Source organism: Bombina bombina, chromosome 8 (genome assembly GCF_027579735.1).
Source record: "Bombina bombina isolate aBomBom1 chromosome 8, aBomBom1.pri, whole genome shotgun sequence".
Classification (NCBI taxonomy): Eukaryota; Metazoa; Chordata; class Amphibia; order Anura; family Bombinatoridae; genus Bombina; species Bombina bombina.
Window position 1 is genome coordinate 169,451,144 of NC_069506.1, and position 27,447 is coordinate 169,478,590.

General features: G+C 39.6%; 1 protein-coding gene across 2 annotated transcripts in view; it reads right to left on the bottom strand.

Annotated features, from left to right (window-relative positions):
• Positions 1–27,447, bottom strand: part of KMT5C (lysine methyltransferase 5C) — a 119,141-nt gene that overhangs the window by 67,630 nt on the left and 24,064 nt on the right. For both annotated transcript variants that reach the window (XM_053690699.1, XM_053690698.1), the window contains exon 5: positions 9,362–9,525. In XM_053690699.1, the coding sequence (XP_053546674.1) occupies positions 9,362–9,525 (164 nt within the window). The remainder of the gene's footprint in view (positions 1–9,361; positions 9,526–27,447) is intronic.

Sequence of the window (27,447 nt, forward strand, 5' to 3'; positions counted from 1 at the left end):
CAGAACTTACTCTGCTGAGCTGAGGAGATTGTGATGTAAAATATCTTCCTTTTTTACATAGAGATGCTCAGGTGATATTTTACCGTCAGCTTTTTACAGTTATACTGCATCAGTTTCAAGTGATTTAGCATATGAGTATTATGTCCCTTTAAGGTGCCATAAAACATGCTGAGATCTGTGCATATCCTAAAAATAGATTGCATAAAAAAAAAAAAAAGAAGTTTAACCCCTTAACGACCGAGGACGTGCAGGGTACGTCCTCAAAAAAAAGGCAGTTAATGCCTGAGAACGTACCCTGCACGTCCTCGGTGTGGAAAGCAGCTGGAAGCGATCCTGCTCGCTTCCAGCTGCTTTCCGGTTATTGCAGTGATGCCTCGATATGGAGGCATCCTGCAATAACCTTTTTAAGCCATCCGGTGCAGAGAGAGCCACTCTGTGGCCCTCTCTGCACCGGAGATCGGTGGCTCCCTGCGTTGGTGGGTGGGAGCCGGACCGGGAGGCGGCCATCGATGGCCCTGGTTATGTGCAGGGGGGGGCGGGATCGTGGGCGGGGATGAGCGGGGGCGCGCACGGACGCGCGCGCGTGCGTGCACGGGAGGGCAGGGGCGGGCGCGTGCACGGGGAGGGAGCGGGTGGGAACCGCTACACTACAGAAAATTTATTAATAAAAAATGTTTAAATGTTTAAATGTCTAAATATTTAAAAAAAAAAAAAAGATCAGCAAGGTGGTGGGGGTTTGTCTGTGTGGGGGGGGAAGCTACACTACAGAAAAAAGCCAAACAAAAATAAAAAAAGCACTTTTTTTTGCAAACTGGGTACTGGCAGACAGCTGCCAGTACCCAAGATGGCCCCCAATGAGGCAGAGGGGAGGGTTAGAGAGCGGTTTTGGGGGGGGGGATCAGGGAGGTTTGGGGCTAAGGGGGGGATCCTACACCCTAGCATATGTAAATATGCTAAAAAAAAAAAAATTTTTTTTTTTTTTTAAAAAACCCTTTTATTTTAGTACTGGCAGACTTTCTGCCAGTACTTAAGATGGCGGGGACAATTGTGGGGTGGGGGAGGGAAGGGAGCTGTTTGGGAGGGATCAGGGGGTGGGATGTGTCAGGTGGGAGGCTGATCTCTACACTAAAGCTAAAATTAACCCTGCAAGCTCCCTACAAACTCCCTAATTAACCCCTTCACTGCTAGCCATAATACACGTGTGAGGCGCAGCAGGATTTAGCAGCCTTCTAATTACCAGAAAGCAACGCCAAAGTCATATATGTCTGCTATTTCTGAACAAAGGGGATCCCAGACAAGTATTTACAACCATTTGTGCCATAATTGCACAAGCTGTTTGTAAATTATTTCAGTGAGAAACCTAAAATTGTGAAAAATTTAACTTTTTTTTCAATTTGATCGCATTTGGCGGTGAAATGGTGGCATGAAATATACCAAAATGTGCCTAGATCAATACTTGGGGTTGTCTACTATACTACACTAAAGCTAAAATTAACCCTACAAGCTCCCTAAAAGCTCCCTAATTAACCCCTTAACTGCTGGGCATAATACACTTGTGGTACGCAGTGGCATTTAGCGGCCTTCTAATTACCAAAAAGCAACGCCAAAGCCATATATGTCTGCAATCTCTGAACAAAGGGGATCCCAGAGAAGAATTTACAACCATTTATGCCATAATTGCACAAGTTGTTTGTAAATAATTTCAGTGAGAAACCAAAAGTTTGTGAAAAAATTTGTGAAAAAGTGAACGATTTTTTGTATTTGATCGCATTTGGCGGTGAAATGGTGGTATGAAATATACCAAAATTGTCCTAGATCAATACTTTGGGATGTCTACTAAAAAAAAAATATATACATGTCAAGGGATATTCAGGGATTCCTGAAAGATATTAGTGTTCTAATGTAACTAGCGCTAATTTTGGAAAAAAGTGGTTTGGAAATAGCAAAGTGCTACTTGTATTTATGGCCCTATAACTTGCAAAAAAAGCAAAGAAGATGTAAACATTGGGTATTTCTAAACTCAGGACAAAATTTTGAAACTATTTAGCATGGGTGTTTTTTGGTGGTTGTAGATATGTAACAGATTTTGGGGGTCAAAGTTAGAAAAAGTGTGGTTTTTTTCAATTTTTCCTCATATTTTATATTTTTTTTTTATAGTAAATTATAAGATATGATGAAAATAATGGTATCTTTAGAAAGTCCATTTAGTGGCGAGAAAAACGGTATATAATATGTGTGGGTACAGTAAATGAGTAAGAAGAAAATTACAGCTAAACACAAACACCGCAAAAATGTAAAAATAGCCTTGGTCCCAAATGGACAGAAAATGGAAAAGTGCTGTGGTCATTAAGGGGTTAAAAATTGCTGTCAAGTGTTTTAAAATAATTTTTCAGAATTAAGCAAAATTAGTTGTATAGCCATGCTGTAGGGAGTAGTCTGATCCACCCCCGTTATCAGTGTATTGCAGTTCACAGCTGCTTATTTGCTTCTAGGCATGCTCCAGCAGATAATGACTGTTAAAGTCTTGCATTCTACGAAAGCAAAGGTGGATATAGATGCAGCCATAGAAGGAAATGTGGGAGTTAGAGCTGTACAATTCGGAAACTTAAAAGAAAGGGATAATGGCGAGGCACTGCAGTATACTATATATATATATTTACAGGTAAAGTAATTAAAGTACATATTAGATTTTGTCTCTATCCCAACTTGTTTTAGGTCCCTTTAAAGACTGCTAGCAAGTTACTATATAAAGTGTTTCAGTAGTTATTTTTTGTCTTCTTACACCCCGGCTGTAGTGAGCAGAGCCACCAATGAGAAGCATACAATATACAAGAGAAAGGATTGCCCTTTTCATGAATAAAAGAGGCGCGTTGTTCATGCATTCCTAGACAGACTCAGGCGCATGTATGTCCTAAACACTGTTTGGCGCCAAGATTTGCAACAAAAAAACATAATTTATGTAAGAACTTACCTGATAAATTCATTTCTTTCATATTAACAAGAGTCCATGAGCTAGTGACGTATGGGATATACATTCCTACCAGGAGGGGCAAAGTTTCCCAAACCTTAAAATGCCTATAAATACACCCCTCACCACACCCACAAATCAGTTTAACGAATAGCCAAGAAGTGGGGTGATAAGAAAAAAAGTGCGAAGCATATAAAATAAGGAATTGGAATAATTGTGCTTTATACAAAAAAATCATAACCACCACAAAAAAGGGTGGGCCTCATGGACTCTTGTTAATATGAAAGAAATGAATTTATCAGGTAAGTTCTTACATAAATTATGTTTTCTTTCATGTAATTAACAAGAGTCCATGAGCTAGTGACGTATGGGATAATGACTACCCAAGATGTGGATCTTTCCACACAAGAGTCACTAGAGAGGGAGGGATAAAATAAAGACAGCCAATTCCTGCTGAAAATAATCCACACCCAAAATAAAGTTTAACAAAAAACATAAGCAGAAGATTCAAACTGAAACCGCTGCCTGAAGAACTTTTCTACCAAAAACTGCTTCAGAAGAAGAAAATACATCAAAATGGTAGAATTTAGTAAAAGTATGCAAAGAAGACCAAGTTGCTGCTTTGCAGATCTGGTCAACCGAAGCTTCATTCCTAAACGCCCAGGAAGTAGATACTGACCTAGTAGAATGAGCTGTAATTCTTTGAGGCGGAGTTTTACCCGACTCAACATAGGCAAGATGAATTAAAGATTTCAACCAAGATGCCAAAGAAATGGCAGAAGCTTTCTGGCCTTTCCTAGAACCGGAAAAGATAACAAATAGACTAGAAGTCTTACGGAAAGATTTCGTAGCTTCAACATAATATTTCAAAGCTCTAACAACATCCAAAGAATGCAATGATTTCTCCTTAGAATTCTTAGGATTAGGACATAATGAAGGAACCACAATTTCTCTACTAATGTTGTTGGAATTCACAACTTTAGGTAAAAATTCAAAAGAAGTTCGCAACACCGCCTTATCCTGATGAAAAATCAGAAAAGGAGACTCACACGAAAGAGCAGATAATTCAGAAACTCTTCTAGCAGAAGAGATGGCCAAAAGGAACAAAACTTTCCAAGAAAGTAATTTAATGTCCAATGAATGCATAGGTTCAAACGGAGGAGCTTGAAGAGCTCCCAGAACCAAATTCAAACTCCAAGGAGGAGAAATTGACTTAATGACAGGTTTTATACGAACCAAAGCTTGTACAAAACAATGAATATCAGGAAGAATAGCAATCTTTCTGTGAAAAAGAACAGAAAGAGCAGAGATTTGTCCTTTCAAAGAACTTGCGGACAAACCCTTATCCAAACCATCCTGAAAAAATTGTAAAATTCTCGGTATTCTAAAAGAATGCCAAGAAAAATGATGAGAAAGACACCATGAAATATAAGTCTTCCAGACTCTATAATATATCTCTCGAGATACAGATTTACGAGCCTGTAACATAGTATTAATCACGGAGTCAGAGAAACCTCTATGACCAAGAATCAAGCGTTCAATCTCCATACCTTTAAATTTAAGGATTTCAGATCCGGATGGAAAAAAGGACCTTGTGACAGAAGGTCTGGTCTTAACGGAAGAGTCCATGGCTGGCAAGATGCCATCCGGACAAGATCCGCATACCAAAACCTGTGAGGCCATGCCGGAGCTATTAGCAGAACAAACGAGCATTCCCTCAGAATCTTGGAGATTACTCTTGGAAGAAGAACTAGAGGCGGAAAGATATAGGCAGGATGATACTTCCAAGGAAGTGATAATGCATCCACTGCCTCCGCCTGAGGATCCCGGGATCTGGACAGATACCTGGGAAGTTTCTTGTTTAGATGAGAGGCCATCAGATCTATCTCTGGGAGCCCCCACAATTGAACAATCTGAAGAAATACCTCTGGGTGAAGAGACCATTCGCCCGGATGCAACGTTTGGCGACTGAGATAATCCGCTTCCCAATTGTCTACACCTGGGATATGAACCGCAGAGATTAGACAGGAGCTGGATTCCGCCCAAACCAAAATTCGAGATACTTCTTTCATAGCCAGAGGACTGTGAGTCCCTCCTTGATGATTGATGTATGCCACAGTTGTGACATTGTCTGTCTGAAAACAAATGAACGATTCTCTCTTCAGAAGAGGCCAAAACTGAAGAGCTCTGAAAATTGCACGGAGTTCCAAAATATTGATCGGTAATCTCACCTCCTGAGATTCCCAAACTCCTTGTGCCGTCAGAGATCCCCACACAGCTCCCCAACCTGTGAGACTTGCATCTGTTGAAATTACAGTCCAGGTCGGAAGAACAAAAGAAGCCCCCTGAATTAAACGATGGTGATTTGTCCACCACGTTAGAGAGTGTCGAACAATCGGTTTTAAAGATATTAATTGAGATATCTTCGTGTAATCCCTGCACCATTGGTTCAGCATACAGAGCTGAAGAGGTCGCATGTGAAAACGAGCAAAGGGGATCGCGTCCGATGCAGCAGTCATAAGACCTAGAATTTCCATGCATAAGGCTACCGAAGGGAATGATTGTGACTGAAGGTTTCGACAAGCTGTAATCAATTTTAGACGTCTCTTGTCTGTTAAAGACAGAGTCATGGACACTGAATCTATCTGGAAACCCAGAAAGGTTACCCTTGTTTGAGGAATCAAAGAACTTTTTGGTAAATTGATCCTCCAACCATGATCTTGAAGAAACAACACAAGTCGATTCGTATGAGACTCTGCTAAATGTAAAGACGGAGCAAGTACCAAGATATCGTCCAAATAAGGAAATACCACAATACCCTGTTCTCTGATTACAGACAGAAGGGCACCGAGAATCTTTGTGAAAATTCTTGGAGCTGTAGCAAGGCCAAACGGTAGAGCCACAAATTGGTAATGCTTGTCTAGAAAAGAGAATCTCAGGAACTGATAATGATCTGGATGAATCGGAATATGCAGATATGCATCCTGTAAATCTATTGCGGACATATAATTCCCTTGCTGAACAAAAGGCAATATAGTCCTTACAGTTACCATCTTGAACGTTGGTATCCTTACATAACGATTCAATAATTTTAGATCCAGAACTGGTCTGAAGGAATTCTCCTTCTTTGGTACAATGAAAAGATTTGAATAAAACCCCATCCCCTGTTCCGGAACTGGAACTGGCATAATTACTCCAGCCAACTCTAAATCTGAAACACAATTCAGAAATGCTTGAGCTTTCACTGGATTTACTGGGACATGGGAAAGAAAAAATCTCTTTGCGGGAGGTCTCATCTTGAAACCAATTCTGTACCCTTCTGAAACAATGTTCTGAATCCAAAGATTGTGAACAGATTTGATCCAAATTTCTTTGAAAAAACGTAACCTGCCCCCTACCAGCTGAACTGGAATGAGGGCCGTACCTTCATGTGAACTTAGAAGCAGGCTTTGCCTTTCTAGCAGGCTTGGATTTATTCCAGACTGGAGATGGTTTCCAAACTGAAACTGCTCCTGAGGACGAAGGATCAGGCTTTTGTTCTTTGTTGAAACGAAAGGAACGAAAACGATTGTTAGCCCTGTTTTTACCTTTAGATTTTTTATCCTGTGGTAAAAAAGTTCCTTTCCCACCAGTAACAGTTGAAATAATAGAATCCAACTGAGAACCAAATAATTTGTTTCCCTGGAAAGAAATGGAAAGTAGAGTTGATTTAGAAGCCATATCAGCATTCCAAGTCTTAAGCCATAAAGCTCTTCTGGCTAAGATAGCCAGAGACATAAATCTAACATCAACTCTAATAATATCAAAAATGGCATCACAGATGAAATTATTAGCATGCTGGAGAAGAATAATAATATCATGAGAATCACGATTTGTTACTTGTTGCGCTAGAGTTTCCAACCAAAAAGTTGAAGCTGCAGCAACATCAGCCAATGATATAGCAGGTCTAAGAAGATTACCTGAACATAGATAAGCTTTTCTTAGAAAAGATTCAATTTTTCTATCTAAAGGATCCTTAAACGAGGTACCATCTGACGTAGGAATGGTAGTACGTTTAGCAAGGGTAGAAATAGCCCCATCAACTTTAGGGATTTTGTCCCAAAATTCTAACCTGTCAGGCGGAACAGGATATAATTGCTTAAAACGTTTAGAAGGAGTAAATGAATTACCCAATTTATCCCATTCCTTAGCAATTACTGCAGAAATAGCATTAGGAACAGGAAAGACTTCTGGAATAACCGCAGGAGCTTTAAAAACCTTATCCAAACGTATAGAATTAGTATCAAGAGGACTAGAATCCTCTATTTCTAAAGCAATTAGTACTTCTTTAAGTAAAGAGCGAATAAATTCCATCTTAAATAAATATGAAGATTTATCAGCATCAATCTCTGAGACAGAATCCTCTGAACTAGAAGAGTCCAAAGAATCAGAATGATGGTGTTCATTTAAAAATTCATCTGTAGAGAGAGAAGATTTAAAAGACTTTTTACGTTTACTAGAAGGAGAAATAACAGACAAAGCCTTCTTTATGGATTCAGAAACAAAATCTCTTATGTTATCAGGAACATTCTGCACCTTAGATGTTGAGGGAACTGCAACAGGCAATGGTACATCACTAAAGGAAATATTATCTGCTTTAACAAGTTTGTCATGACAATTAATACAAACAACAGCTGGAGAAATAGCTACCAAAAGTTTACAGCAGATACACTTAGCTTTGGTAGATCCAGCAGGCAGTGGTTTTCCTGTAGTATCTTCTGGCTCAGATGCAACGTGAGACATCTTGCAATATGTAAGAGAAAAAACAACATATAAAGCAAAATAAATCAAATTCCTTATAAGACAGTTTCAGGAATGGGAAAAAAATGCCAAACATCAAGCTTCTAGCAACCAGAAGCAAATGAAAATGAGACTGAAATAATGTGGAGACAAAAGCGACGCCCATATTTTTTGGCGCCAAATAAGACGCCCACATTATTTGGCGCCTAAATGCTTTTGGCGCCAAAAATGACGCCACATCCGGAACGCCGACATTTTTGGCGCAAAATAACGTCAAAAAATGACGCAACTTCCGGCGACACGTATGACGCCGGAAACGGAAATGAATTTTTGCGCCAAAAAAATCCGCGCCAAAAATGACGCAATAAAATGAAGCATTTTCAGCCCCCGCGAGCCTAACAGCCCACAGGGAAAAAAGTCAAATTTTTGAGGTAAGACAAAATATGATAATTTAAAGCATAATCCCAAATATGAAACTGACTGTCTGGAAATAAGGAAAGTTGAACATTCTGAGTCAAGGCAAATAAATGTTTGAATACATATATTTAGAACTTTATAAATAAAGTGCCCAACCATAGCTTAGAGTGTCACAGAAAATAAGACTTACTTACCCCAGGACACTCATCTACATGTTTGTAGAAAGCCAAACCAGTACTGAAACGAGAATCAGTAGAGGAAATGGTAAATATAAGAGTATATCGTCGATCTGAAAAGGGAGGTAAGAGATGAATCTCTACGACCGATAACAGAGAACCTTATGAAATAGACCCCGTAGAAGGAGATCACTGCATTCAATAGGCAATACTCTCCTCACATCCCTCTGACATTCACTGCACGCTGAGAGGAAAACCGGGCTCCAACTTGCTGCGGAGCGCATATCAACGTAGAATCTAGCACAAACTTACTTCACCACCTCCCTTGGAGGCAAAGTTTGTAAAAACTGATTTGTGGGTGTGGTGAGGGGTGTATTTATAGGCATTTTAAGGTTTGGGAAACTTTGCCCCTCCTGGTAGGAATGTATATCCCATACGTCACTAGCTCATGGACTCTTGTTAATTACATGAAAGAAATAACTCACAAACATTGTTGCAAATGCTGCTACCATATTGTGATCAAGACACGTGCACACTCCCAAGCCTACATAGCTGGGCTTTTCAACAGAACAAAGTAACTGACTACATAAGTTAATCAGTAATGGAATACCATTTTGGTATAGGTATTTCCAGTGCTGTGACCGGACCACAATGAATATAGTGTTGCAGCTTGAACAAGTATGTCTCAGTAAGGTAACTGCTTATATGGCATCAATTATCATATATCCAATGGCTGGGGGATAATTTAAAGGGATAGTCTAGTTTTGTTTTTGGAGCTATTTAACCCCTACCTTATGGAAGTGATAGAAATAACTTTACATTTGTTAAAAAAAATATATTTTTTTTTTTTAGATCACTTAATCCTGTCAATATAAAAAGATATTAGAAAAGCCTACTGTACAAAACATATTTGGGACAGTCAAACAAAAAAAGTGTGGCTTTTTTTGTAAATAAAAAGGAAGAAGAAACAAACAAGTACAGAAAATTGTATATGACTGACAATAAAAACAAATTTACATACCATGATTGATGAAAGCAGCAGGACCTAGCCATAGCTGTGCACACCGTTTTCGAGTAGAGTACATGACGCTAAAGTCATTGTCACCAAAACGAAGGAGACACTCATCCGCTTTAGTTAGTTCAGCTATACAGCCCACAAGAAACTCAATTTTTTCATTCTTGGTCCTAACAACAAAACCATTTAAAACAAATATAAAAATTGTGTAAATATCTAGAGGTTTTACATTGTTTCTTAGAAAGCAGTCATGCCTGCTAAAGCAAAAAAACAAAATTTATGCTTACCTGATAAATTTCTCTCTTGTGGTGTATCCAGCCCACGGGTTCATCCATTACTTGTGGGATATTCTCCTTCCCAACAGGAAGTTGCAAAGAGGACACCCACAGCAGAGCTATCTATATAGCTCCTCCCCTAACCCCCACCCCCAGCCATTCGACCAAAGGCAAGTAAGAAAAAGGAGAAACTATAGGGTGCAGTAGTGACTGTAGTTGTAAAAAATAAAAACTCCTGACTTAAAAATGACAGGGCGGGCCGTGGACTGGATACACCACAAGAGAAAGAAATTTATCAGGTAAGCATAAAACATAATTTATGTAAGAACTTACCTGATAAATTCATTTCTTTCATATTAGCAAGAGTCCATGAGCTAGTGACGTATGGGATATACATTCCTACCAGGAGGGGCAAAGTTTCCCAAACCTCAAAATGCCTATAAATACACCCCTCACCACACCCACAATTCAGTTTAACGAATAGCCAAGAAGTGGGGTGATAAAAAAAGTGCGAAAGCATATAAAATAAGGAATTGGAATAATTGTGCTTTATACAAAAATCATAACCACCCCAAAAAAAGGGCGGGCCTCATGGACTCTTGCTAATATGAAAGAAATGAATTTATCAGGTAAGTTCTTACATAAATTATGTTTTCTTTCATGTAATTAGCAAGAGTCCATGAGCTAGTGACGTATGGGATAATGATTACCCAAGATGTGGATCTTTCCACGCAAGAGTCACTAGAGAGGGAGGGATAAAATAAAGACAGCCAATTCCTGCTGAAAATAATCCACACCCAAAATAAAGTTTAATGAAAAACATAAGCAGAAGATTCAAACTGAAACCGCTGCCTGAAGTACTTTTCTACCAAAAAACTGCTTCAGAAGAAGAAAATACATCAAAATGGTAGAATTTAGTAAAAGTATGCAAAGAGGACCAAGTTGCTGCTTTGCAAATCTGATCAATCGAAGCTTCATTCCTAAACGCCCAGGAAGTAGAAACTGACCTAGTAGAATGAGCTGTAATCCTCTGAGGCGGAGTTTTACCCGACTCAACATAGGCAAGATGAATTAAAGATTTCAACCAAGATGCCAAAGAAATGGCAGAAGCTTTCTGGCCTTTTCTAGAACCAGAAAAGATAACAAATAAACTAGAAGTCTTTCGGAAAGACTTAGTAGCTTCAACATAATATTTCAAAGCTCTAACAACATCCAAAGAATGCAATGATTTCTCCTTAGAATTCTTAGGATTAGGACATAATGAAGGAACCACAATTTCTCTACTAATGTTGTTAGAATTCACAACTTTAGGTAAAAATTCAAAAGAAGTTCGCAACATTGCCTTATCCTGATGAAAAATCAGAAAAGGAGACTCACAAGAAAGAGCAGATAATTCAGAAACTCTTCTGGCAGAAGAGATTGCCAAAAGGAACAAAACTTTCCAAGAAAGTAATTTAATGTCCAATGAATGCATAGGTTCAAACGGAGGAGCTTGAAGAGCCCCCAGAACCAAATTCAAACTCCAAGGAGGAGAAATTGACTTAATGACAGGTTTTATACGAACCAAAGCTTGTACAAAACAATGAATATCAGGAAGATTAGCAATCTTTCTGTGAAAAAGAACAGAAAGAGCAGAGATTTGTCCTTTCAAAGAACTTGCGGATAAACCTTTATCTAATCCATCCTGAAGAAACTGTAAAATTCTCGGAATTCTAAAAGAATGCCAAGAAAAGTGATGAGAAAGACACCAAGAAATATAAGTCTTCCAGACTCTATAATATATCTCTCTGGATACAGATTTACGAGCCTGTAACATAGTATTAATCACAGAGTCAGAGAAACCTCTTTGACCAAGAATCAAGCGTTCAATCTCCATACCTTTAAATTTAAGGATTTGAGATCCTGATGGAAAAAAGGACCTTGCGACAGAAGGTCTGGACATAGCGGAAGAGTCCACGGATGACAAGAGGCCATCCGGACAAGATCCGCATACCAAAACCTGTGAGGCCATGCCGGAGCTACCAGCAGAACAAACGAGCATTCCTTCAGAATCTTGGAGATTACTCTTGGAAGAAGAACTAGAGGCGGAAAGATATAAGCAGGATGGTACTTCCAAGGAAGTGATAATGCATCCACTGCTTCCGCCTGAGGATCCCTGGATCTGGACAGATACCTGGGAAGTTTCTTGTTTAGATGAGACGCCATCAGATCTATTTCTGGAAGCTCCCACATTTGAACAATCTGAAGAAATACCTCTGGGTGAAGAGACCATTCGCCCGGATGCAACGTTTGGCGACTGAGATAATCAGCTTCCCAATTGTCTATACCTGGGATATGAACCGCAGAGATTAGACAGGAGCTGGATTCCGCCCAAACCAGAATTCGAGATACTTCTTTCATAGCCAGAGGACTGTGAGTCCCTCCTTGATGATTGATGTATGCCACAGTAGTGACATTGTCTGTCTGAAAACAAATGAACGATTCTCTCTTCAGAAGAGGCCAAGACTGAAGAGCTCTGAAAATTGCACGGAGTTCCAAAAACATAATTTATGTAAGAACTTACCTGATAAATTCATTTCTTTCATATTAGCAAGAGTCCATGAGCTAGTGACGTATGGGATATACATTCCTACCAGGAGGGGCAAAGTTTCCCAAACCTCAAAATGCCTATAAATACACCCCTCACCACACCCACAATTCAGTTTAACGAATAGCCAAGAAGTGGGGTGATAAAAAAAAGTGCGAAAGCATATAAAATAAGGAATTGGAATAATTGTGCTTTATACAAAAATCATAACCACCACAAAAAAAGGGCGGGCCTCATGGACTCTTGCTAATATGAAAGAAATGAATTTATCAGGTAAGTTCTTACATAAATTATGTTTTCTTTCATGTAATTAGCAAGAGTCCATGAGCTAGTGACGTATGGGATAATGATTACCCAAGATGTGGATCTTTCCACACAAGAGTCACTAGAGAGGGAGGGATAAAATAAAGACAGCCAATTCCTGCTGAAAATAATCCACACCCAAAATAAAGTTTAATGAAAAACATAAGCAGAAGATTCAAACTGAAACCGCTGCCTGAAGTACTTTTCTACCAAAAACTGCTTCAGAAGAAGAAAATACATCAAAATGGTAGAATTTTGTAAAAGTATGCAAAGAGGACCAAGTTGCTGCTTTGCAAATCTGATCAACCGAAGCTTCATTCCTAAACGCCCAGGAAGTAGAAACTGACCTGGTAGAATGAGCTGTAATCCTCTGAGGCGGAGTTTTACCCGACTCAACATAGGCAAGATGAATTAAAGATTTCAACCAAGATGCCAAAGAAATGGCAGAAGCTTTCTGGCCTTTTCTAGAACCGGAAAATATAACAAATAGACTAGAAGTCTTTCGGAAAGACTTAGTAGCTTCAACATAATATTTCAAAGCTCTAACAACATCCAAAGAATGCAATGATTTCTCCTTAGAATTCTTAGGATTAGGACATAATGAAGGAACCACAATTTCTCTACTAATGTTGTTGGAATTCACAACTTTAGGTAAAAATTCAAAAGAAGTTCGCAACACCGCCTTATCCTGATGAAAAATCAGAAAAGGAGACTCACAAGAAAGAGCAGATAATTCAGAAACTCTTCAGGCAGAAGAGATGGCCAAAAGGAACAAAACTTTCCAAGAAAGTAATTTAATGTCCAATGAATGCATAGGTTCAAAGGGAGGAGCTTGAAGAGCTCCCAGAACCAAATTCAAACTCCAAGGAGGAGAAATTGACTTAATGACAGGTTTTATACGAACCAAAGCTTGTACAAAACAATGAATATCAGGAAGAATAGCAATCTTTCTGTGAAAAAGAACAGAAAGAGCAGAGATTTGTCCCTTCAAGGAACTTGCAGACAAACCCTTATCTAAACCATCCTGAAGAAACTGTAAAATTCTCGGTATTCTAAAAGAATGCCAAGAAAAATGATGAGAAAGACACCAAGAAATATAAGTCTTCCAGACTCTATAATATATCTCTCTAGATACAGATTTACGAGCCTGTAACATAGTATTAATCACAGAGTCAGAGAAACCTCTTTGACCAAGAATCAAGCGTTCAATCTCCATACCTTTAAATTTAAGGATTTCAGATCCTGATGGAAAAAAGGACCTTGTGACAGAAGGTCTGGTCTTAACGGAAGAGTGCCCGGTTGGCAAGAGGCCATCCGGACAAGATCCGCATACCAAAACCTGTGAGGCCATGCCGGAGCTACCAGCAGAACAAACGAGCATTCCCTCAGAATCTTGGAGATTACTCTTGGAAGAAGAACTAGAGGCGGAAAGATATAGGCAGGATGATACTTCCAAGGAAGTGATAATGCATCCACTGCCTCCGCCTGAGGATCCCGGGATCTGGACAGATATCTGGGAAGTTTCTTGTTTAGATGAGACGCCATCAGATCTATTTCTGGAAGTTCCCACATTTGAACAATCTGAAGAAATACCTCTGGGTGAAGAGACCATTCGCCCGGATGCAACGTTTGGCGACTGAGATAATCCGCTTCCCAATTGTCTACACCTGGGATATGGACCGCAGAAATTAGACAGGAGCTGGATTCAGCCCAAACCAAAATTCGAGATACTTCTTTCATAGCCAGAGGACTGTGAGTCCCTCCTTGATGATTGATGTATGCCACAGTTGTGACATTGTCTGTCTGAAAACAAATGAACGATTCACTCTTCAGAAGAGGCCAAAACTGAAGAGCTCTGAAAATTGCACGGAGTTCCAAAATATTGATCGGTAATCTCACCTCCTGAGATTCCCAAACTCCTTGTGCCGTCAGAGATCCCCACACAGCTCCCCAACCTGTGAGACTTGCATCTGTTGAAATTACAGTCCAGGTCGGAAGCACAAAAGAAGCCCCCTGAATTAAACGATGGTGATCTGTCCACCACGTTAGAGAGTGTCGAATAATCGGTTTTAAAGATATTAATTGAGATATCTTTGTGTAATCCTTGCACCATTGATTCAGCATACAGAGCTGAAGAAGTCGCATGTGAAAACGAGCAAAGGGGATCGCGTCCGATGCAGCAGTCATAAGACCTAGAATTTCCATGCATAAGGCTACCGAAGGGAATGATTGTGACTGAAGGTTTCGACAAGCTGAAATCAATTTTAGACATCTCTTGTCTGTTAAAGACAGAGTCATGGACACTGAATCTATCTGGAAACCCAGAAAGGTTACCCTTGTCTGAGGAATCAATGAACTTTTTGGTAAATTGATCCTCCAACCATGATCTTGAAGAAACAACACAAGTCGATTCGTATGAGATTCTGCTAAATGTAAAGACTGAGCAAGTACCAAGATATCGTCCAAATAAGGAAATACCACAATACCCTGTTCTCTGATTACAGACAGAAGGGCACCGAGAACCTTTGTAAAAATTCTTGGAGCTGTAGCTAGGCCAAACGGCAGAGCCACAAACTGGTAATGCTTGTCCAGAAAAGAGAATCTCAGGAACTGATAATGATCTGGATGAATCGGAATATGCAGATATGCATCCTGTAAATCTATTGTGGACATATAATGCCCTTGCTGAACAAAAGGCAAGATAGTCCTTACAGTTACCATCTTGAACGTTGGTATCCTTACATAACGATTCAATATTTTTAGATCCAGAACTGGTCTGAAGGAATTCTCCTTCTTTGGTACAATGAAGAGATTTGAATAAAACCCCATCCCCTGTTCCAGAACTGGAACTGGCATAATTACTCCAGCCAACTCTAGATCTGAAACACAATTCAGAAATGCTTGAGCTTTCACTGGATTTACTGGGACACGGGAAAGAAAAAATCTCTTTGCAGGAGGTCTCATCTTGAAACCAATTCTGTACCCTTCTGAAACAATGTTCTGAATCCAAAGATTGTGAACAGATTTGATCCAAATTTCTTTGAAAAAACGTAACCTGCCCCCTACCAGCTGAGCTGGAATGAGGGCCGCACCTTCATGTGGACTTAGAAGCAGGCTTTGCCTTTCTAGAAGGCTTGGATTTATTCCAGACTGGAGATGGTTTCCAAACTGAAACTGCTCCTGAGGATGAAGGATCAGGCTTTTGTTCTTTGTTGAAACGAAAGGAACGAAAACGATTATTATCCCTGTTTTTACCCTTAGATTTTTTATCCTGTGGTAAAAAAGTTCCTTTCCCACCAGTAACAGTTGAGATAATAGAATCCAACTGAGAACCAAATAATTTGTTACCCTGGAAAGAAATGTAAAGTAGAATTGATTTAGAAGCCATATCAGCATTCCAAGTTTTAAGCCATAAAGCTCTTCTAGCTAAAATAGCTAGAGACATAAACCTGACATCAACTCTGATAATATCAAAAATGGCATCACAGATAAAATTATTAGCATGCTGAAGAAGAATAATAATATTATGAGAATCATGATCTGTTACTTGTTGCGCTAAAGTCTCCAACCAAAAAGTTGAAGCTGCAGCAACATCAGCCAAAGATATAGCAGGTCTAAGAAGATTACCTGAACACAGATAAGCTTTTCTTAGAAAGGATTCAATTTTCCTATCTAAAGGATCTTTAAACGAAGTACCATCTGACGTAGGAATAGTAGTACGTTTATCAAGGGTAGAAATAGCCCCATCGACTTTAGGGATTTTGTCCCAAAATTCTAATCTGTCAGACGGCACAGGATATAATTGCTTAAAACGTTTAGAAGGAGTAAATGAATTACCCAATTTATCCCATTCTCTGGAAATTACTTCAGAAATAGCATTAGGAACAGGAAAAACTTCTGGAATAACCACAGGAGATTTAAATACCTTATCTAAACGTTTAGAATTAGTATCAAGAGGACCAGAATCCTCTATTTCTAAAGCAATTAGTACTTCTTTAAGTAAAGAACGAATAAATTCCATTTTAAATAAATATGAAGATTTATCAGCATCAATCTCTGAGACAGAATCCTCTGAACCAGAAGAGTCATCAGAATCAGAATGATGATGTTCATTTAAAAATTCATCTGTAGAGAGAAGTTTTAAAAGATTTTTTATGTTTACTAGAAGGAGAAATAACAGACATAGCCTTCTTGATGGATTAAGAAACAAAATCTCTTATGTTATCAGGAACATTCTGCACCTTACATGTTGAAGGAACTGCAACAGGCAATGGTACATTACTAAAGGAAATATTATCTGCTTTAACAAGTTTGTCATGACAATTAATACAAACAACAGCCGGAGGAATAGCTACCAAAAGTTTACAGCAGATACACTTAGCTTTGGTAGTTCCAGCACTAGACAGCGATTTTCCTGAAGTATCTTCTGACTCAGATGCAACGTGAGACATCTTGCAATATGTAATAGAAAAAACAACATATAAAGCAAAATTGATCAAATTCCTTAAATGACAGTTTCAGGAATGGGAAAAAATGCCAATAAACAAGCTTCTAGTAACCAGAAGCAAAGAAAAAATGAGACTGAAATAATGTGGAGACAAAAGCGACGCCCATATTTTTTGGCGCCAAATACGCCCACATTATTTGGCGCCTAAATGCTTTTTGGCGCCAAAAATGACGCCACATCCGGAACGCCGACATTTTTGGCGCAAAAGGACGTCAAAAAATGACGCAACTTCAGAAAAGATTTTTTTTGCGCCAAAAAAGTCTGCGCCAAGAATGACGCAATAAAATGAAGCATTTTCAGCCCCCGCGAGCCTAACAGCCCACAGGGAAAAAAAGTCAAATTTTTAAGGTAAGAAAAAATGATTGAATTAAATGCATTATCCCAAATATGAAACTGACTGTCTGAAAATAAGGAATGTTGAACATTCTGAGTCAAGGCAAATAAATGTTTGAATACATATATTTAGAACTTTATAAATAAAGTGCCCAACCATAGCTTAGAGTGTCACAGAAAATAAGATTTACTTACCCCAGGTCACTCATCTACATGTTTGTAAAGCCAAACCAGTACTGAAACGAAAATCAGCAGAGGTAATGGTATATAAATAAGAGTATATCGTCGATCTGAAAAGGGAGGTAAGAGATGAATCTCTACGACCGATAACAGAGAACCTATGAAATAGACCCCGTAGAAGGAGATCACTGCATTCAAATAGGCAATACTCTCCTCACATCCCTCTGACATTCACTGCACGCTGAGAGGAAAACCGGGCTCCAACTTGCTGCGGAGCGCATATCAACGTAGAATCTAGCACAAACTTTCTTCACCACCTCCATAGGAGGCAAAGTTTGTAAAACTGAATTGTGGGTGTGGTGAGGGGTGTATTTATAGGCATTTTGAGGTTTGGGAAACTTTGCCCCTCCTGGTAGGAATGTATATCCCATACGTCACTAGCTCATGGACTCTTGCTAATTACATGAAAGAAATTTTGTTTTCTCTTGTAAGGTGTATCCAGTCCACGGGTTTATCCATTACTTGTGGGATACCAATACCAAAGCTTTAGGACACGGATGAAGGGAGGGACAAGGCAGGAACTTAAACAGAAGGCACCACTGCCTGTAAGACCTTTCTCCCAAAAATAGCCTCCAAGGAAGCAAAAGTATCAAATTTGTAGAATTTAGAAAAGGTATGAAGCGAAGACCAAGTTGCCGCCTTGCAAATCTGTTCAACAGAAGCCTCATTTTTAAAGGCCCATGTGGAAGCTACCGCTCTAGTAGAGTGAGCTGTAATCCTCTCAGGAGGCTGCTTGCCAGCAGTCTCATAAGCTAACCGGATCATGCTTCTCAGCCAAAAAGAAAGAGAAGTTGCCGAAGCCTTGAGACCTCTCCTCTTTCCAGAGTAGACAACAAACAAGGCAGATGTTTGACGAAAATCCTTAGTTGCTTGTAAGTAGAACTTTAAAGCACGAACCACATCCAGATTGTGCAACAACCATTCCTTCTTAGGAGGAGGATTCGGACACAGAGAAGGAACAACAATTTCCTGATTAATATTTCTATTGGAAACAACCTTAGGAAGAAAACCTGGCTTAGCACGTAACACCACCTTATCCGCATGGAATATCAGATATGGTGAATCACACTGCAGAGCAGATAACTCTGAAACTCTTCTAGCTGAAGAGATAGCAACAAGAAACAAAACTTTCCCAGATAAAAGTTTAATATCTAATGAATGCATAGGTTCAAACGGAACCCCTTGAAGAACTTTAATAACTAAATTTAAACTCCATGGCGGAGCAACTGGTTTAAATACCGGCTTGATTCTGACCAAAGCCTGACAAAACTCCCGAACGTCTGGAACATCTGCCAGACGCTTGTGAAAGAGAATAGACAGACAGAGCAGATATCTGTCCTTTTAAGGAACTAGCTGACCATCCTTTTTCCAATCCTTCTTGGAGAAAAGATAGAATCCTAGGGATCTTGACCCTACTCCATGAGAAACCCTTGGAATCACACCAATTAAGATATTTACACCATATCTTGTGATAGATCTTCCTGGTAACAGGCTTCCTAGCCTGGATCAAGGTATCAATAACAGACTCAGAAAAAACACGCTTTGATAAGATCAAGCGTTAAATCTCCACGCAGTCAGGCGTAGAGAAGTCAGATTTGAGTGTTTGAATGGACCCTGGATAAGAAGGTCCTGCCTCAATGGCAGAGGCCATGGTGTGCAGGATGACATGCCCACCAGATCTGCATACCAAGTCCTGCGAGGCCACGCAGGAGCAATAAGAATCACTGAAGCTTTCTCCTGCTTGATTCTGGCAATCAGACGCGGGAGAAGAGGAAACGGTGGAAACATAAGCCAGGCTGAAGGACCAGGGCATCTACTAGTGCTGCCCGAGGATCCCTTGACCTGGACCCGTAATAAGGAAGCTTGGCATTCTGACGGGACGCCATCAGATCCAGCTCCGGTCTGCCCCATAGATGAATCAGTTGGGCAAATACCTCTGAGTGAAGCTCCCATTTCCCTGGATGAAAAGTCTGCCGACTTAGAAAATCCACCTCCCAGTTCTCTACTCCTGGGATATGGATAGCGGAGAGATGGCAAGAGCCTCTGCCCATAGAATTATCTTGGAAACCTCCATCATTGCCAGGGGACTCCTTGTTCCCCCCTGATGGTTGATATAGGCTACAGTCGTGATGTTGTCCGACTGAAATCTGATGAACCTGACCGCAGCCAGTTGAGGCCATGCCTGAAGAGCATTGAATATCGCTCTTAATTCCAGAATGTTTATCGGGAGGAGGGCTTCCTCCTGAGTCCACGAACACTGAGCTTTCAGGGAATTCCAGACCGCGCCCCAGCCCAGAAGGCTGGCATCTGTTGTCACTATAGTCCACTCTGGCCTGCGGAAACTCATACCCCTTGACAGATGGACTCGAGATAACCACCAGAGAAGAGAATCCCTGGTTTCTTGATCCAGATTAAGCAGAGGAGACAAATCTGTGTAGTCTCCATTCCACTGATTGAGCATGCAAAGCTGCAGAGGCCTGAGATGTAGGCGGGCAAACGGAACTATGTCCATTGCCGCTACCATTAGGCCGATTACTTCCATACACTGAGCCACTGACGGCCGAGAAATGGAATTTAGAGTCCGGCAGGAAGTTAGCAACTTTGATATCCTGACCTCTGTCAGAAAAATTTAAATTTCTACCGAATCTATCAGAGTCCCTAGGAAGGAAACTCTTGTGAGAGGGGAGAGAGAACTCTGTTCTACGTTCACCTTCCACCCGTGAGACCTCAGAAAGGCCAGAACAATGTCCGTATGGGACTTGGCGACTTGAAGAGTCGACGCCTGGATCAAGATGTCGTCTAGGTAAGGAGCCACTGCTATGCCCCACGGCCTTAGGACCGCCAGTAGGGACCCTAGAACCTTTGTAAAGATTCTTGGCGCCGTGGCTAACCCGAAGGGAAGAGCCACAAACTGGTAATGCCTGTCTAGGAAGACGAACCTGAGGAACTGATGATTCCTGTGAATCGGAATGTGCAGATAAGCATCCTTTAAGTCCATGGTAGTCATATATTGACCCTCCTGGATCATAGGAAGAATGGTCCGGATTGTCTCCATCTTGAAGGATGGGACCCTGAGGAATTTGTTTAGGATCTTGAGATCCAAGAATGGTCTGAAAGTTCCCTCTTTTTTGGAAACTATAAACAGATTTGAATAGAAACCCTGCCCCTGTTCCTCCCTTGGAACTGGGTGGATTACTCCCATAACCAGTAGGTCTTGGACGCAATGTAAGAACGCCTCTCTCTTTATCTGGTTTGCAGATAATTGAGAGAGATGGAATCTCCCCTTTGGTGAGGAACCTTTGAATTTGAGAAGATATCCCTGGGAAACAATCTCCACTGCCCAAGGATCCTGAACGTCTCTTACCCAAGCCTGGGCGAAGAGAGAAAGTCTGCCCCCTACTAGATCCGGTCCCGGATCGGGGGCTACTCCTTCATGCTGTTTTAGAGACAGTAGCTGGCTTTTTAGCCTGTTTCCCCTTGTTCCAAGCCTGGTTAGGTCTCCAGACTGGCTTGGACTGGGCGAAATTTCCCTCTTGTTTTGTACTAAGGGAAGCGGAAGCTGCGCCACTCCTGAAGTTTCGAAAGGAGCGAAAATTAGTCTGTCTGGTCCTTAACTTATTAGACTTATCCTGGGGAAGGGCGTGACCTTTTCCCCCAGTAATATCAGAAATGATCTCCTTCAGACCAGGCCCGATTAGGGTCTTTCCTTTGAAGGGAAAAGAAGCTTAGACTTTGAAGAAACATCTGCTGACCAGGACTTAAGCCATAGCACCCTATGCGCCATGATGGCAAAACCTGAATTTTTAGCCGTAAGTTTGGTTAACTGAAACACGGCGTCTGAAATAAAGGAATTAGCAAGCTTAAGAGCTTTAATCCTGTCTAAAATCTCATCCCACGGAGTCTCCACTTGTAGAGCCCTCTTCTAGAGACTCGAACCAAAAGGCCGCTGCAGCCGTAACTGGAGCAATGCATGCGAGAGGCTGGAGAAGAAAACCTTGGATGTAAGAAAATTTTCTTTAGGAGACCCTCCAATTTTTTATCCATAGGATCTTTGAAAGCACAACTGTCCTCAATCGGAATAGTTGTACGCTTAGCTAAAGTAGAAATAGCTCCCTCCACCTTGGGGACTGTTTGCCACGAGTCCCGCATGGCGTCCGCTATGGGGAACATCTTTTTAAACACAGGAGGGGGAGAGAACGGAATACCTGGTCTATCCCATTCCTTAGTTATAATTTCCGAAAACCTTTTAGGGACTGGGAAAACATCAGTGTAAACAGGCACTGCAAAGTAGTTGTCCATTTTACACAATTTCTCTGGTACCACAATGGGGTCACAATCATCCAGAGTCATTAAGACCTCCCTAAGCAATAAACGGAGGTGTTCAAGCTTAAATTTAAATGTTGACATGTCAGAGTCGGGCTGAAGTAATAACTTCCCTGAATCTGAAAGATCACCCTCAAATATCAAATCCCTTGCGCCAACTTCAGAACATTGTGAGGGCATAACGGACATATCTACTAAAGCGTCAGAAAGCTCTGTATTTGTATCTAGCTCCAGAGCTGTCTTGCTTTCCTTGTAACCTTGGCAGTTTAGACAACACCTCTGTGAGAGTAGAACTCATAACTGCCGCCATGTCTTGTAATGTAAAAGAATTAGACGCGCTAGACGCATCAGGCGTCATTTGTGCGTGTATAACCGGTTCTGACCCATGGGGAGAGCTAGAAGGCATAATCTCCCTTCTTACAGTCTGAGAATCCTCTGGTGATATATTTTTTAAAGCCACAATATGGTCTTTGTAACTTATAGATAGTTCAGTACAAGTGGTACACATTCTAAGAGGGGGTTCCACAATGGCATCTAAACATATTGAACAGGTAGATTCTTCGACGTCAGACATGTTTAACAGACTAGCAAAGACACAAACAAGCTTGGAAAACACTTTATTAAAGCAAAAAACAGCAATTTTCTCAAACCGGTACTGTACCTTTAAGAGAAAAAAAAAATAGCACTTAAACTGCAAAACAGTGAAAAAAAAGTAGTAAACGATTTGAAATTTTTACAGTGTGTATAGGAAACCAAGGTAATATTGCACCCACTTGCAAATGGACAATTAACCCTTTGGCCCCCAAACCGGATTGAAAAAAAACGTCTACCACCGTTTAAAACCGCTAAACACCTCACCACAGCTCTGCTGTGGTGCCTACCTGCCCTTAAGTACGAACAGGAATTGAAGAAGCCCTTTTTAGTGGTCCTCAGACACAGCAGGAATCCTCTAGAGAAGCTTGATGTCTTGGAATGAAAGTAACTGCGCAAATGAGGCGGGAAAATAGGCCCCTCCCACCACACTCAATGTCAGAGGGGCCTTACAGAAACACTCCTAGGAGTTTGTGAAAAAAAGCCATGTGGAAAATCAACCCCAAAAACAAGATTAAACACTCAAAAAAACGATCTGCATATGTAAAAGGCAAACATTTTTAACACCTAATCACCAGATAACCAATAACATGCGTATTACCCAACCTTGCAAGCTGATCCCAGTCGTTATTAAATCACTGCATCTAGCTTACCACATTTCCAAAAAGGCTCTGTCAGCATTTTCTAGAACTTATCTCTCTAGAAACAATTATACTGAACATACCTCTAAGCAGGCAAACTGCAGGCCGTTCCCCCAGCTGAAGTTTTCCCATACTCTTCAGTTATGTGTGAGAACAGCAATGGACCTTAGTTACAATCTGCTAAGATCATCATCCTCCAGGCAGAATTCTTCTTCTAATTTCTGCCTGAGAGCAAACAGTACAACGCCGGTACCGTTTAAAATAAACTCTTGATTGAAGATAAAAAACTACACTAAATTACCACATATTTCTTTATACTTCCACTTGTTGAGAGCTTGCAAAGAGAATGACTGGGGGTGGGGGTTAGGGGAGGAGCTATATAGACAGCTCTGCTGTGGGTGTCCTCTTTGCAACTTCCTGTTGGGAAGGAGAATATCCCACAAGTAATGGATGAACCCGTGGACTGGATACACCTTACAAGAGAAAACTGAATTCCCAATATGCAGCAGATGGGAGTCATGTGGGCTTGTTTTGAGTGCACAATGTAGCCCTTTAGACTCTTCTTCGGTTCTCAATGTATTATTCTGGAGGGATCTTTGCTCTGTATTAAACACCAAGAAGTATAGCCCGACACCATGAGGGAGAGCTGGGACACAGACAAATAGACACTGGGAGGAGTGAGAGATAAAGTAGCTGTCATGGCGCTTTATAGCAGTATTTGGCAGATGCAGCACTTGTAAACACTTTCAGTGCTGTGTTTAACCCACTTCCTCCTCTTCAACTCTAACAGTTCTAGGTAGTAGTTGAAAGAGAGAGAAAGTGGTTTGAACAAAGCACTGCAGGTGCGGAAAGTGTACTTGGTATTCAGTGGGTTAAATAACCACTTAATTGGTGACTAAAATACACAGCTTTACTATGAAACAAGTGATAGCACTCTGTGGTTAAATGAGGTCCTGCCCATTATATAGATGAATCTAAAAGGATCCTAGCATACATACAAATTCATTTAAAATGGAACTGTACAGGTCATTTAGTTTTCTCCTTAAATGAATAGTAAAGTCAAAATTAAACTTTTCGTGATTCGGATAGAGCATGTAATTTTAAACAACTTTCCAATTTACTTCTGTTATCAAATTTGTTTCATTCTCTTTGTATGTTTTATTGAAAAGTAAAACTAGGTAGGCTGATAAGAGCTCAGGAGTGTGCACATGCCTTTTGTACTCTGTGGCAGCCGTGCATTGCCTTTTGTACTCTGTGGCAGCCGTGCATTGCCTTCAGTACTCTGTGGCAGCAGTGTTTTGCAACATTTTGGTGCCCTATGGCAGTGTTTCTCAACTGTGGTCCTCAAGTACCCCCAACAGGCCTGGTTTTCATTACAGCTGAACTGGAGCACAGGTGAAATAATCAGCTGCATGGTTACTAACCTGCTCTCACCCATCAGATTATTATTTCACCTGTGTGCTAGTTCAGCTATAATGAAAATCAGGCCTGTTGGGGGTATTTGAGAACTGCGGTTGAGAAACATTGTTCTATGGCAGCAGTGTTTTGCAACATTATTTGTAGCTTGGTTATACAGACACATGCACACTCCTGAGCTCTTATGAGTCTACCTACTTTTACACTTCAATAAAAAGATGCCAAGAGAACAAAGCAAATTTGATAACAGAAGTAAATTAATAAATGTTATTTAAAATTGCACGCTCTATACGAATCATGAAAGTTTAATTTTTGACTGTCACTTTAATGTGTTTGTAGTGCATTGTGGGCGGCTGCTTAGTATTAAAATGTATCGCTATTATAGTTTTTTTTATCATTATTTCCAATGGGATTAGCCTGCAGAAAAAGCAGACTATGTATGTATGTATATATGTATGTATATATATATATATATATATATATATATATATATATATATATATATATATATATATATATATATATATATATATATATATATATATATATATATATATATATATATATATATATATATATATAATAAAATCAATGATTTAAAAAAAAAAAAAAAAAAAAAAAAAAATCGGATTTTTTGGATTTAAATCGGATTTGGGACAAGCACTGTCTCCAGCTCATTTTTTGGCAAATATTGTCAATATCCAGTATCGGGGTCAAAACTTAAGTGCTGAGGAAGAGGAGTTAGCTATGTCATGGGTGTCCAGCAATCATCCATCTGTAATGCCAACTATAAACTTCAAAGCTAAGGGGGAACCATTCAAGAAATATATGTTTGCTGAAGATATTTTAAAAGAAAGTCACACCAGTGAACTGGTGGAAGTCACTTAAGCACTTGGATTTAGAGACTGTTCAAGTAATGATTTCACTTTTAACAGCAGTAGCTTCTTCTGCAGGCGTTGAAAGAATATTCTCTTCCTTTGGACTCATTCATTCTAAATTGAGAAATCGTTTGGGACCCGATAAAGCAGGAAAGCTTGTTTTTCTTTTCCAGATTATTAACAAAGAAGAAGCTGAAGAGGACGAGTGAGCTACAGAGGACAGTATTTAAGTTTTTCATGTGTAGGCTGGGCTGACAGTCTAGGTTTCTTAAAATATATATATTTGGTTTAGTCAAATTAGTTAACAAACATGGATGTTTGTTTAAGCAAATAACATATGCTGTAATGTTATTGTTTCAGTTGAATAAATCTATTTAAATTATTATTAAGGTAATGATTATTTTTCTCCTTCCTAAGTACAACAGAAAAGTTGTCCAAATATGAATTATATTGATTAACCTATTAAACTGGGGATAAAAAAACTAATATGAAAAGTTGTTATTCTAAAAAATCTTCATCTACTTGCATATTATTGCAAGTTATACCAGCAAGAATTCGTCTTTATGTAGAAAACTATGATTTAAATCAAGCCTTACTGACTAGTGATTTAAATCAGTTTGAATTAAATCAAATTATACACACACACACAAACACACACACAGTAGTATATACATATATTTATTTATATTCTCTCTCTCAATACTTATCTACTGAAGTTTCCATTTTCAGTTGCAAGAATAAACTTAAGGGACACTCAAGTCACAATTAAACTTTCATGATTCAGACAGAACCAGCAATTTTAAACAACTTACCAATTTACTTCAATTAACAAAATGTACACACAGTCTCTTACATTACATTTATACCTTTTGAGTCACCAGCTCCTACTGAGCATGTGCTGAGAATGTACTACAAGCATTTGTGATTGGCTGATGGCTGTCACATGATACAGGAGTGGAGGAAAAAAAAAAAAAGAGAAAAATGAAATTTGTCAGAAAAAAAAAAAATCTACTCTTCATTTGAAGTTCAGACTAAGTGCTATTGTATTGTCTTGTTATCTTGCATTTGTTGGTTATGCAAATCTACTGTATTTACTGGTCCTTTAAAAGTGCAATTTGCATCACATTTAAAGGACCAGTAAATACAGTAGATTTGCATAATCAACAAATAATGATAATACAATAGCACTTAGTCTGAACTTCAAATGAGTAGAATATTTTTTTCTAACAACTTTCAAAGTTATGTATTTTTCCACTCCCCCTGTATCATGTGACAGCAATCAGCCAATCAAATGCATATACGTACATTCTGTGAATTTATGCACATGCTCAGGAGGAGCTGGGGCTAAAATATAAAAAGATTGTGCACATTTTGTAAATGGAAGTGAATTGGAAAGTTGTTTAAAATCGCATGCTCTATCTGAATCATGAAAGTTTAATTTTGACTTGAGTGCCCCTTTAAATGCTATTCAGTACAAACAACAAGTCACTGGGAAAACTTTAAAAGGAACAATGTACTCATGCAAGTAGCTGATAAGAGTTTATTGAATTCCAAGCACTGGGGGGTTAATTTCTGTTGCTGCCTATACATAGCTTGTCTATAGAGAATATTGTAATATATTTATTTATCAGGATGGGTGACAGTTTCAACAAACAATGGGCAGCTATGACAAAATAAAGGCAAAGGAGCTATTTGTAATCAATTTAATACACTCCAGCAGATAAAATAGTTCATAGTGAACACATCAAAGGGAGGAATTGCAGAGCTCTAGCTAAACATTGTGCAAAAGAAAATGCAACTACTTCCTTATGACTAATGTTTTATTAAAAGGGACACTGAACACAATTTTTTTCTTTTGTGATTCAGATAGACTTTCTAATTTACTCCTATTATCAAATTTTCTTTATTGTCTTGGTATCTTTATTTGAAATGCAAGAATGTAAGTTTAGATGCCGGCCCATTTTTGGTGAACAACCTGGGTTGTCCTTGCTGATTGAT